Source organism: Etheostoma cragini, chromosome 13 (assembly GCF_013103735.1).
Source record: "Etheostoma cragini isolate CJK2018 chromosome 13, CSU_Ecrag_1.0, whole genome shotgun sequence".
Taxonomy (NCBI): domain Eukaryota; kingdom Metazoa; phylum Chordata; class Actinopteri; order Perciformes; family Percidae; genus Etheostoma; species Etheostoma cragini.
In genome coordinates, this window is record NC_048419.1 from 11,492,833 (window position 1) to 11,506,287 (window position 13,455).

At 41.5% G+C, this 13,455-nt stretch overlaps 1 protein-coding gene across 4 annotated transcripts in view; it reads right to left on the bottom strand.

Moving 5' to 3' along the window:
• Positions 1 to 12,088, bottom strand: part of ltbp3 (latent transforming growth factor beta binding protein 3) — a 32,984-nt gene extending 20,896 nt beyond the window's left edge. For 2 of the 4 annotated variants that reach the window (XM_034889694.1, XM_034889692.1), the window contains exon 1: positions 11,395 to 12,087. In XM_034889694.1, coding sequence (XP_034745585.1) covers positions 11,395 to 11,632 — 238 coding nt within the window. In that variant the 5' untranslated portion in view covers positions 11,633 to 12,087. Of the gene's footprint in view, positions 1 to 11,394 lie in introns of all 4 variants that reach the window. The other 2 variants (XM_034889695.1, XM_034889693.1) reach the window with 2 other exon arrangements.
• Positions 12,089 to 13,455: the final 1,367 nt, after the last annotated feature.

Here is a 13,455-nt window from a genome sequence, read left to right on the forward strand (position 1 = left end):
TATTAATTATGTTTACTATGGTTACAGTCAAATCATTTATCCAGCAAAATGCCTCTTCCTCTTTTCCAAGCCCTGCTTAACATTGAAGGTTACGGCCTTTCTTCAAGTCCTTCATCTCTCTTACTTCATCTCTCTATCATTGCTCATTTTCATCCAGTGCTGAGGTTTACACCATAGTAACACGTATCATAAAACACAATTTTATATATAGATTTCTATGTATTGTACAACTACTTCTGCTTCCATCGCTACTACTTTAAATATAACCATTACAACAACAATAACTATCATTACCAGTACTCTGCTATGATAACCTTTATTGGTACATTGCGTTTTACCAATTTTATTTATCTTGGTCCATTTGGCCTTTTTGGTCATAATATGATGAGTATTAAAGTTCACCATTGTTTCTTTTTGCCATTTGGAGCTGCCAAAACTGACGTTTTAGCCAACAAACTCCATCCGGAAAGAGGAGAGGAGAGGAGTTTTGGGTTTTCAAAGTCACTTTATTGGACCACTTTAAAGAAGAAACACAATCACAAAAACAATTCAAGAAAAGAAAAACCTAAAGAAAAAATCCAACAAAACCTGTTGAGGAGAGGAGAGGCCTTTTTCTGCTGCCGAGCCAAGTGTGCACATATGGATGTAATTAGATGAGGACTGTGGACTGCCAGAGAGTCTGGGCTGTGGTGTAATTGGGGGACTAGATCACTTTAAACACAGCAGGGACATCCTCACAAAGTGAAAGACTGGCAGAAAAATGAAAGAACCTCAATGAAACACCCGACTAGTGAAGTAGTATTTTTTTAATTTGTAGCAAGATGGATCCTTCAGAAGCAGCCTTCCACTACCTAACACCATGTGACAGTGGTCTTTAACCACTAGGACTGAGTGCAGGCAGCAACATGCCGAATCAAGCTGGAAGACTCAGGCATGGCAGGAAAAAACAAGGGAGAGAGTGTAGAACTGTATGAAGTTTCCATGTCTCACATTTCATCTCAGTACTGGATTTAGAATGAGAGGAAACTGGGAAAGATGCGGGGGTTGAAAATTAGGATTGCAGTCAGGAAAAGAACCTTTTTTCCAAACACGATTACACAATCTAAACCCACAGAGACGACATTCTGTAGGGAAAGTCTGGGCTGGGGAGGTGTCTGAATGAGACCGGCACTCTGATGCAGCACAGTCAAGTTCAATGCCACATAAAAGAACACAAAGGAAAGGAGACAAATCAAATTCCAGATTTGGGTTAATATTTCTGGGGTGTGGATAGGGGTGTGGGCCGTGAGAATGAGCTCTGTGTGTGATGTACAATACACAGCTGCCACTTCAAGCACACCTCTTACTACAATCCTGACAGGTACTGATTCAAATACATCAACACAGAAAATCTGCAGCTAGAGCTAGAGCACCAATCTGAAACCCTTGCTTTCTTGGACATCTCATGTGTTACAAAGTTGAATTAATTGTCTCTTTGTAGGTAACATGAGGCTCATGGCTGTTACTTCTGTGTCTGATCAATTTCACCATGACTCATGAAACTCAATTTTATCCATTTTATGTGTCAATGCAAAAAGGAAATATGCAAAAAAGAAAAGTGATGGAAGGATGTTTTTTGTCTCAGTGTGCAATTTGTGTACAACTGTGAAATAGCCTACTAGCTAGATAGATATTAGAAAATCGTTGGGCACAGAGATTTTAGCACTAACTGAATTTTCACATTTTCACTATAACACAGAATTATCACCAATCAAATATGTCATTATTTTGCAGGTAAGCTGCTTAATAGACAGCCAGCAATTCAAAAAGACAGATTTTTTAATGTTGTATTTTTCTTTTTTGGTGCTTTTTGTATTTTATTGATAATGTTCTTAACACGTTAATTGTTGCTAACATCTTTTCAATCCGCCCACAGAGTCAAAATATTACAGCAAATAGAAAATTAGAATTTCCATTTCATTTTTTTAATCAAACTTAAGCTCTTAATAACAGGTTGTATTACAACTATACCACCAATGTCATGCTTAAATTTCCTGATTTTTGGATTCTGTTAAATTGGCTTTCTCGTGTCGGTTTATCTTCAGAGCTCCAGGAGGAGTCAATCATTTGTATGTAATAATAACATACAATGGCGGCCCCCCCTCCCATCTGCCTCCGTCATTTAAGCTCCAGCCACACAGGCAATGCACTGGCTAATGTTTTCTGCAGATCTTATATGTGAATGGGTGTGTTTGTCAGTGTGTGTGTGTGTGTGTGTGTGTTTGTGTGTGTTTGTGTTTGTGTGTGTGTGTGTGTGTGTGTGTGTGTGTGTGTGTGTGTGTGTGTGTGTGTGTGTGTGTGTGTGTGTGTGTGTGTGTGTGTGTGTGTGTGTGTGTTTGTTTAGTGAGAGGGAGCCATTAAGTGGAGGGTGTACTGCACTACATTACATACTGGAAAGAAAACAGTTAAAAGCAGAGATTATAACAATTTTACTTTCCAGCGGACTTTCCCTTTAAATCATCACCTCAGAGTTCATTAGCAGGATTTATGATCCAAAATCGCTCATTGACTCTCCTTGTCAGTTACCTTAGCATCTCAGAAGCAGCTTTGCTGTGTGTTTTACCACACCTTTGTCTTTATGGATCTAACACATTCCTGAGACAAGAGGTGGTGTGTTATTAAAAGTCAAAGAGTTATTTGGTGGTCTGAATGAATGTGATGCATGAGCAGCCTGAATGGCGGGGGGAGGGGGAGGTATATGTGAAGCAGTTGTGTAATCATCATGAACCTTATTTTCCTTAAGCTAATAATAATCCTGGATCCCATGGATAAAGTACACGTCGTACTGTGAAGACACATCGTACTGTCATTAAATGTATTTTACCAAAGAATTAAAGACACATTCAAAGTTGACTTAATTCTTTGCTGTCATGGCATTGAAACCTGATTTAATATTTTCGGCTCGCAGGTACGCTCCAAGACAGCCAGGAAGCATTTCATTGTCCCATGCAGCCCTAACTCCAACTAGAAGAGCCAACTGAAGTGAAAAGAATGAGACAAAACAAAATCTGGGTTCTGGGGGGGTCTTTGTCTTTAAGCTCTTCTCGTCAGAGTGTTCCATGTGACATCCGAGTGAGAGCTCCTTTTTCATAATGTCATGATTCCCTCCGCGAGGAGAAAGGCCAATCTACTCACAGCATGAGATGGCGGAGGGAACACATCTTTGTCCTATACTGTATATCATGTAGCTGGGAATGGGCTGGAATAAAGTGAGACGAGGCAGAGATGCAGAATCCAGAGGATGAAAAATATATTGTGATGTTGCAGTGGGATTTTTGTAATTCCAAGTCCCTTTTTCCCCCTTAAAGAAAAACATACTGTGCATTCCTCAACTGTTAAGTAAGCAAGCCTAGTAGACACCATGTATGTCCATGAGAACACAAAAGGACAGACTTAGACACATTTATCATATTTTCACTAAATTACAGGTAATAAAATGTAGTGGGAAAATCATACTGCTCTGTCCTTTTCCTCGCAAGCTAAACAGAAAAATACAAGAAAGAAAGAAAGAAACTAACAAACAAACAAACAAATGAAAAACAAAGAATGGAAGAATGGAAGAATGAAAGAATGAAAAAGGAAAAGTTGCCCTCTAAGTGCCCTGTGACCACCCACCCACCCACTCCTGTCTGTCTGTCTGGAGATGACTCATCTTCAGCCCCCTCCCTCCACAGCGTCCGCACCCTCCCAGCACAAAAACAACAAATTACAGCCCTACAAACCACAGTTGAAAAGCTCCCCAGCTCACTGTACTGAAGGCAAGTGCAGACATCATCTCTCACCATACAGATGTTACAATGGCCTGATCTGTCCCTGTCTTTGAACACGTTTTCTGATGGAATCACAAATAGCACTAGACTCTGTGATGATGCTCACCGAGTCACTTTCACCATGAATCATTCTGAATCAAACACTGAGATTTAAAAATAGACGCCACAACGCTTTCTGGTCAACATTCAAAGTAGTCTGACACATAAAACCTCAACGTGACGTTCTACACGTCGGTTTTTGTACAGATTAAAAAAAACAAAAATCATTTGTTTTTTAGTGAGCTTAAGAGGTGCTGGGGGAGGGGGGGGGGGGGGGGGGGGGGGGGGGGGGGGGGGGGGGGGGGGGGGGGGGGGGGGGGGGGGGGTTGTTACCTTCAGACAGAGCCAGACTAGCTGTTTCCCCCAGTTTTCAGTCTTTATGCTATGCTAAGCTAACCATCGATCTTCTCATCTAACTTGACAAGAAAGCAGCTGTCTTTAACCGCTGGCTGATTTTTGCCTACTGACTTTTTTTGTGCTTGGCACACAACAAATCTCACCTTTTTGGGGCTTGTTTACTACCTATGGAGTGATTTTGAGAGCAGTGAGGCTCTACCATGCTGTCAATGTTAAACCTTGGAAAACTAACATAATTTAGAAATGTAGACGCACCCTAGTGGCAGCAAATGTTTTTGCAGTCAGGGTCAGTCTAGCCAGCTCCAAAGCCGGAAACCGCATCCCCAAACGCCTACCATCCACTGGCACTGCGAGACCACATACCACACCGAGCAAAAAAGAGTGATGCATGAAGTGGGTCACACACCAGCAGCTGAGCCAGACGTTGGGAGTAAATGACATAATCACTGCCTTTTGACAACACAAACCTGCATATGCATTCCTCCTCCCCTTGCACAACTCTCAGTGCTCCGACAACCCCCAGAAACTCTGAGCGGCCTCGGCTTCAGCTATCCAAACAGTAGCGCTCTGCTTGGCCAGCGTCGGCCACTGTCACAAAAGGCATCCATTACCTCTCACAGTACGCCTAAAACAACAGCTTAACCTTAACAGAAACTGGACAATGACAATGATCAGACTCTGGAGAAACCGAAGCAACCATCATCAGGAAAATCTGATCCGAGTACCAAATTCAACTCAAACTCTGCCTCGCACAATGTGATTTTCACACGTCATAGAAATATGCAGAGTGGTTTCAATTGCTCTTAGATGGGCACAAGTCCAGCGTTGCCTTGTCATTTCCCTGGCAGAGATGTTTGTGGAAAGAGAGCCAAATAGTCACACAGGATCTTGGCACAGATTGGGATGAGGTCATATAATGACTGTCTAAAAGCCTTCGCTATAAGGACCGGAGGGCAGGCAGGTAGAGGAGTGCTGACAGTGCTCTGCTGAGATTACGTCAGATACCTGCCCTGCGGGATATACTCAGCACTCAGCACTGGTGCGCAAGGCAGGTAATGTCTGTAGGCTGCACAGTATCAGGCCACGGTGGAAGGCAGCGCTGGCAGAGGCCGTGTTATTATGTTTACCCTGGCTAATCGCTAGAGCTACAGGGTCCTGCATGGTGTGGGTGCAGTCCCTAGCGCTTGCATTCCTCTGCACAGCTTTAAATAACTGCTCCGTTTCTCCCCCTCACTAAGCAAATGGGAAGAGAGTGTTAAAGATGGCAAAGAAGGCTGTTTGTTTGAGCTCACAAGCACCAAACCCACTTTGGCACACACACATGCAAATATACACACTGTTTCCTTGTAACATAACAAAAAAACACTTCATTACTTCTTTGTTTTTATTACTTAATTTGCTGCAGTGCTTTTTTTCAACCGGCCCAGCAGAATTGGCTTTTGTGTACAAAAAGCAATGACATGGAGGAGTCTCAATATCAAAGGAAACTCTTGCTCAGATCATGTGGATTTTCGCTCTGAATGAGCATTGTGGTATTATCCTGACAGAAGTGCCTGTGGATTTAACCCTTTCAACAACAAGTTTTCGTATACGTATAATATCTATCACATTGGTGGGCTGTCAGACTGCTTTCAAGTTGGGAGACACCATGTTTTTTAAGGTAAATAGCGGGATTATTTTATAACGACAGTGCCTTCTTTTTGAAAATGACCATTAAGTCTACTCTGATCTATTATTACAGACATTCAGTACATACAGTATATAACATATTTATACTCATGCAGCCTTATTATAGCATTTACAGTCTGTCTACAAAGTGATAGCGTTTGCAAAACCATGGTAGAAGGTTAATGAGAACGGTAGATCCCAAATAACCTCATGTGTTATTTTCCCAACATGCATAAATAGACAGGGAGAGGTGACAGAATGTGCATCCATAAATATTAAAACACACCCCTGACAAGAGGGTAGGATGAGCTTACTAATGCAAATCACAACACGCAAATCATCAAAAGGAAGAAGCTATTCACTATTAATAAGCTGCAAATGAACGTCCATGAGGCCCCCCCAACACACACACGTGTTTTTGTTTTTGAAAAGGTGTGAGCACGGGAGCCGTGCCCAGCTTCTCCCAATCCATCCTGTGGCAAAAAATGAGGAGTGCTGCAGGTTTTGGTTGCCTGTGTTAGACCGCCTTCTCCAAAGCCTGGTACGAGAGAAAGAAGAGTGTGTGGGTAAGCGCTGAGGGCTTCGAAAGGTAAAATAAACTTGCCTTCTAAATAGAGAGAAAGCAGAACCGGTTTTTATCTACTGTATTAGACTGGCTTGTCTTCCTTTTCAGGCTCCCATGGACCTCTGACCCATGCCAAGGGGAAACCAAAACAAATCACAAAGCTACTACTGTCACTTAACTCTAAATAAAGAACCACATGGGAAATACTGAAATAGCCATATTCACTTCTCAGGATGCCCATTTCAGGGGAGACAAGCCCAGACCGGGATACGATAAGACCACTTCCTGTGCAACATGAGGCCCATTGCTTTTAGTTATTCCAGAAAAAAGATTTGAGAATCTAGAGTAGCCTAGATGTCTGGAGCCCTGATTCAGAGGAGATGCTGCTGAGATGCAGAGGAGAGACGAGACTCAGAGGGCTGTCTGGAGGCCCAGCAGCTGCTGTCAGTAAGGTTGACATGTGAGAATAAAAATTCACAGCAAAACTCATTCTTGTTGGTAAGTAAACACACAACCAAGGCATTGTGTACAGATGCTGATTTTTTGGGTACCCACTTTATTTTTTAAGTATACCTTTGAAATGCATCTCTTCTTTCCCAAGTGGATAACGTGTGAGACAAAAACACCCAGTCTTCAAGGAGCAGAAAACAAACAAACCCTGTAACCTTGTCTACTTCACCCTATCCTGCAATTTACACCACGCTTTCAAGTGCTGAAAAAAATAAGTTGGCCGTTGGACATTGTGTCAGCCAAACACATGGATATAATTACATAGACAGTCTTCATCTGCTGGTAAACAAGTCCCATAAAGACATTGAAGAGGAAATGCAAAGGGATGAGCATGCAAAGGTTCATGCAGGGTTTTAACAATTTGTGATCTTTAAACGGAACTTGCATCCATTCTCACGTGACTTGAGATGCACTCATTTATTTACTATGATAACAATGCTTGCTCCCCCCACAGAGAGTATGACTTACAAAGATACCATGTGGAAGCCAAGAAAAAGGCATATAGGGCTATAAACGCCTACTTTCCTCTGCCTGCCAACATGCCAGGGAGGCTTTCAACTTTCCATGCTTTCATCAGTTTTAGGAAGTGTGAATTGAAATATAGATCTATTAATGACATGTGGATTCCCTGGAAACATATAGCCAAAACATATCTGGCATGTTTTACCTTCATTGCAGTAACATCGTGCAGATTAAATAGTTAATGGATAAGTATGTAGTATATGAATTGCAGTGCATGCTACAGCTCAGAGAACAGGCTTTTAAAAAATAGGAAATAAAGTAGCTCATACATTTACTCTTTTGCCTCTCAGCGCTCTCAGTTGCTATTTTCAGAGTGATATTGTCAAAATGTCACACATTCATCCTGAAGGGAACATGAGTGCCAGTACCATATGTTTCATGGCAATCCATCCAACAGTTAGGGAGATATTTATCTCAAAAACACAAATGTCAAAAAACCTCATGATTGCTCTAGATAAAACGTTTGGGGATCACCAAAGCTGTTGAGATTCATCTTCTGGGCGCCATGAATGTCTGTCCCAAATACTGTGGCTATCCATCCAAAAGTTGTTCAGGTATTTCACTGACTCTGTACCAAACAGGTGGACTGATAGACTGACAGACAGACATTTGACATTTGCCATGTGCAAAGACACACCGCTAGGATGGCTTAAAATATGAAACATTAAATCTGGGATTTGCTTGCTTTTCTCCATTTTATATCATTATGTTATTGTGGCTCAGAGGTAGCCACATGTCAAAATGTCCCTGAGCAAGACACTGAAGCCTGACTGTCCACTGCTCCTAATGCTTAGGATGGGTTAATAATAAAGTTACTTCTTCTTTTTCTTCTTCTTTTTGGAGAGCTGGTCAGAAAAAGTGAATAATGTCAAAACATCTCCTTGGCGCGAACCTCTGCCAACACTGTTCTCCACTTTGCTCTACAGTTGTTTAAGCCTGGGATATGATTCATCCATCTTAAATGTAAGGTTGAGTGCATTTCTCATCCTGTAAACATGCTGTTAGGGTTTAAAATATATGTTTTCGGAGCATATGCATACCATGTCCCGAGTTTGAGTTTCTTATCCGCAGGCTTTCGGTCACTTTATCATGTCAACCTTTAGAAACTATTCATCTTCATTGGCAGAAATCCCAGATCTGACTAAAACCTGACTGTTTCTTGGTACTCCTCGGCCTTGGTACTCCTAAGCCAAATTTTAACAATAGCTTTACTGACTGAAAAAAAACAGCCAAAGGTTGGACTCACTTTCACACACGTACAGGAACTACATTTGCTCAGATTGGGCCTCGTTGTTCTGACATCACAACAGTCTCAACATGGAAAAGTCTTCGTATTGTTGCTGCTATAGCCATGGCCCTTTCTAACATTGGAGAGAGACATTTCCACTTGTCAACACCACATTCCAGCTCTCACACTAAACAACCCAGCCTCCAAGCTGAACCCACGATCCCCTGACGCAAAAAACCCATACATTCAGTTATGGTGTTTTCAGATACTTTGTCTGTGAAACCCAGGAGACAGTTGACGGTAGCTTTACTATCCAGACCAAATGTGAAGCAGCATCAGCTATTCCAGGAATCTAAAATGTCTTTCTTGAATTATTTGACACAGAAGCTCAAAAACGTGATGCACCACAGAGAAATCGGGGGAGAAGAGGGAGCGCCGAGCCAACTCTCTGACTCTACAGAACTGCATGGTGTCGAGGCGGAAGAACACTTTCACCTAGGGATTCACTTGACCTCGATTAAATCCAGCCTGCTTTCTTCCACATGGGCAAACAAATGAAAAAAACTGTCGAGGCCACATCTGCATGACTAACTACCTCTTTGTACTTCAAAACTTGCAAAAATAACTTGTTGATGATTCATTACCTCAGCCAAGGAGGTCATGTTTTTTTCCGGTTTGGTTTGTCGTTTGTTTGTTGGTTTGGTTTTCGGTCAAGAGGATTACAGAAAATTGACTGGCCTGATGTTCATGAAACTAAGTGGAAGGGTGAAGCAGAGGCCAAGGAAGAACCCGTTCAGTTTTGGAGTGGATCTGAATCATGGGGCAAATGCACAAACTATTTTGCACTTTCATTAACGTTGCAACATAAAGCGTTTGTGAGTGTTTGTGTAGCATTAAAGTGGTTTCCGAATAATCGGAAAATGAGTTCCCAAATGGGAAAATTCACACTGCATTAACATTGTTTGGTAGGGCATGCCTTGGCAAAGGTCTGCAGTCTCCGAGTGCCTTTCTCACTGATTGTGTTAATGGCTTTCCATAGATGAACATAAGGCCATTTTTAATTCACTATTACTACATCTGAGCTTCTCCATTCAAATCGAAATGTGTGTAGGCACCTGAAGCAGCTGGTAAACTCTAGTCAAAATCATCATTAATAATTTAGGAGAAAAAAACATCTATTTTGGAATAACCAAATGTGAGTTTTGAGGAGTGTTTCAGTTTATTCTGCTTTTTTTCCGGCAAAACAGAAGAGGAAGGAAGGAGGTTCTGACCCCAATGTAATGTCAACTGAAATATGAACCCTTTTGAATCCCAGTATGCTGGGACATAAAGCGGTAATCTATATTATTATTATTATTATTATAATAATAGACTTGTGCTACGGCTTAATATGGGGTTTGTATCAGTTGGGTGAAAAGGGATTAAGTGACTATTAATCGACATCTGCTGACAAGAGAGAAACTACACTATCTTCCCACTACAGATAAGTCAGTGAGAAGTTGAAGCTCCTTTTTTTTTTCATAGCTAAACGTCTTACGCAATCAATCAATGTACAATTTTCTTGTTTAGCATTTTATTCTCCTCACTGAACCAGTAGGAGAAAAGGGGATCAGTGATATCCGGTTCTGGGCCAGAAGACTAACGTAGACTGCAAGGCTCCACGTCTCACCACAGCTGATCTGATACAACGCAAAAAGGCTTCACTCATGCCAACCAGACACTGGAGTCAGGGAGGACGTATAGATCTTAAGAGTACATTTATGTGCTATGTAATGAGCCATGCCTCAGTAATTAAAGTGCAATATGGGAACATTTTCCAGTGATGCAATGGAGGGTAAACCCAGCTCACCTCGTCTTAGCCACCTATTCATTTGCAGAGCATAGTTTTAGCCCACTTGACATAACTCTTAATGACATGTATTCTTGGTGAATATGAATAGCTGGTGTCAAATTGATGTAAGCTATAAAGAAGATTGGACCTTTTAAGGGAATAAAGGCCAGAATGAATCTGTCATGAAATACTGTCCTAAAGTACCATTTTGCGACACAGATATATGACAAGATCATGAAATATGCTGCATTGTAACAGATTGAAGTACCTATACACATTAAGTGTTACACTTACCACCATCTAGACCAGCTTTGCTTTGACAACTATCTAAGACTAAAAGACACTGAAAGGGGCCCATCTGCAGTACTTTTGTTTTTGATACTTACTGTAAATTGCCTGCAGAACTTATGCTAAAGTAAGAGTTTGAATGCAGGACTTTTCCTTTAATGGAGAAACATTTTCCATTTTTACTCAATTAAGTAGGTGATTTTAATACTTTTTCCACGACTGCCTTGTAATAACATTAAACAGCATTTTATAGAGTTTCGTGGTAGTAATTGCCACTTTTATTGCTCAAAGTAGTTATTCTCCCTGAAAAATGTCTGAAATACTGCTTTTAGCTGTTAAACACAGTGCTAGTGTTAAGATTCTGATTATCTTGCCTATGTAACTTTTCCAGACAATATATTAAGAGATCTATATAAATAAATGTCAATATATGAGCCTCAACAGGCCTCCCTCACCTCTCAAAAGGCTCCATAGAGGAGAAACTGTAAACCCAGAGGTCACAGCAGCACTATTAGTCAGGCTAATCGCAGCGGCCTAATTTTATCCCCTCGTAAATAAACAGCATTGTTTCACTCACCGACCCTGAAGCCCTGTCCGAAGAGCGTGTCCGACGCCTGCCCGTTCTCCGCGATCAGCGTGGTGTTGTTGCCCTGCTCGCAGGTATCCTGACACTGTCCATTCAGGCAGATCCGCTTGCAGATGAGAGGAGCGATGACCACCTTGAAGCGCTCCCGCGTGGAGGAGCGCTCCGTGCACCACACCAGCCTGTGGACGCTCAGCCAGATGACAAGCAGACGGGCGATCAGAGTGGGCATCCTGGCATCCTTCGCTGCCCTCCACAGAGACCCGGGGACATTCAGTCACAAATTGACTGGTTCAGCTCCAGCTCAGAAGCGCCTGCTTTGTTAACCGAGGCTGATTTTTGACTTCTCATACGGTGGGGGGAAAGCGCGTCCTCCCTCCTGTTTTTCCTTAAGGAAAAAAAAGAAAAAAGAATAATAATTACTTCCCTCGTGTGCCCGTGAGATCCGTCTGCAAAACCGACACGTTTGGCATCTTGAAGAAGTTTCTTGTTGCCCTCGTTGCTGTTCTGTTCCAAAGTTGCCCTCTCTTTTGTCGCTCTTCCTTCTTCTCGCCTCTCGCTTTGGAGAGTTGGAGAGAGTGCGTATATGGGTTTGGGAAAGAAAGAAGGGAGGAGAGGAGAAGGGGTGAGCCAGCCCTCTCTGGAGAAACCTGGCTGCAGGCCAGCCAGGCGGTGCAGGAGCAAAGCTTAAAGTGGTTTCCTTGTTGGTTATTTCTCCCTAACACCTCTCGTCTCATGCCCCCGCACAGACCCGACTCTGCAGGTCAGAGCTGCACAGCTGTGTGTGTCACTCTGAGAAATAAAAAAAAATACTGACATGAATTACATTTCTGTATACGCTATATTGTGTTTGGTTGGTTTCTGATGTATACAAGTATTAAAATGAGTATGTGACTTATGGACACTGATAAAGCAGCCTCCCCTCTTTGTTAAGGTATGCATTATCATTGTATTTCTTACTCAAATACATATAATTGTGCCTGTTTGTTCAGCTGATCATCCACTAACTGTATCATGTCAATAAATAAGTCTTACGAGTTTCAAACATACTCATGTGTAGATCTTTTCTGGGTCATAGGGGTCATGGTGTGGTCGCCATCACGAGTTCCTCCACCTGTACGTTTGCAGCTGGTTGGACATCTGGTGTTTGTCTCCTGAGAGTTCAACATTCAGCTTCATTCCCTCAGAGAGAAAAATATGACATCTGCACTACAGCTTTACAGCTGTGCGTTACATGTTGTGATTTCACAGGTGAGTTCATCTGATATATCACACACCATACCGGTTTATCTACCAGGGCAATATGGCTGATACTGATAACTAATCTACTGATTGGTTTCTAAACCAAGAGGATGTCTTTAAATGTTTTGTTTCAGTTCAATGTGATATCAATCAGACAAAAATCAGGAAATCTCCATAGCTGAGAGTCTGAAAACAGCATTTTCTGCCATCTTTGCATGAAAAATGACTTTAATAATGAATCGATTATCAAAATAGTTTGCAATTTTTTTTTGCCAGTTGACTAATTGATTCATCGTTGCAGCACATAGCAAACCGCAAAATTGATTTGTGTTTCCCTTTTTGATATCAAGATTAATTTTATTGTCCCACAAGGTGGAAATTTGTCTTGGGCACTTAACCCATGTTGCAGCTGTAAAATAAAAAATAAAATAAAAAACACAGACAACTTATACAGTACAATATCACACAACAAACCATGATATTGCCTTAATAGTGTGTAAAACACAACATGTTGTCACGTAGACAGAAATAATACAAACATGTCAAATCCAAGACATGATCACCTTTTTATTCCTAATGCTATTTGCTTTATTTAAGAAAAAGCCACAATACCACAACAACAAAAACATACACATTTCAACCGGAAGTTCTGCACAAAATGTTCACATGAAAATAAGTTATAAACAATAAAACCTTCATACAAATGCAATGTATGCAGATTCCTCCCAGTCATGTGTTAAACAAGGACTCTTATGCCTGGTTGAGTCACTTCCTCCTTTAAAAAGTGAGTGTTTACCTTGAGTCGCTCAGGAA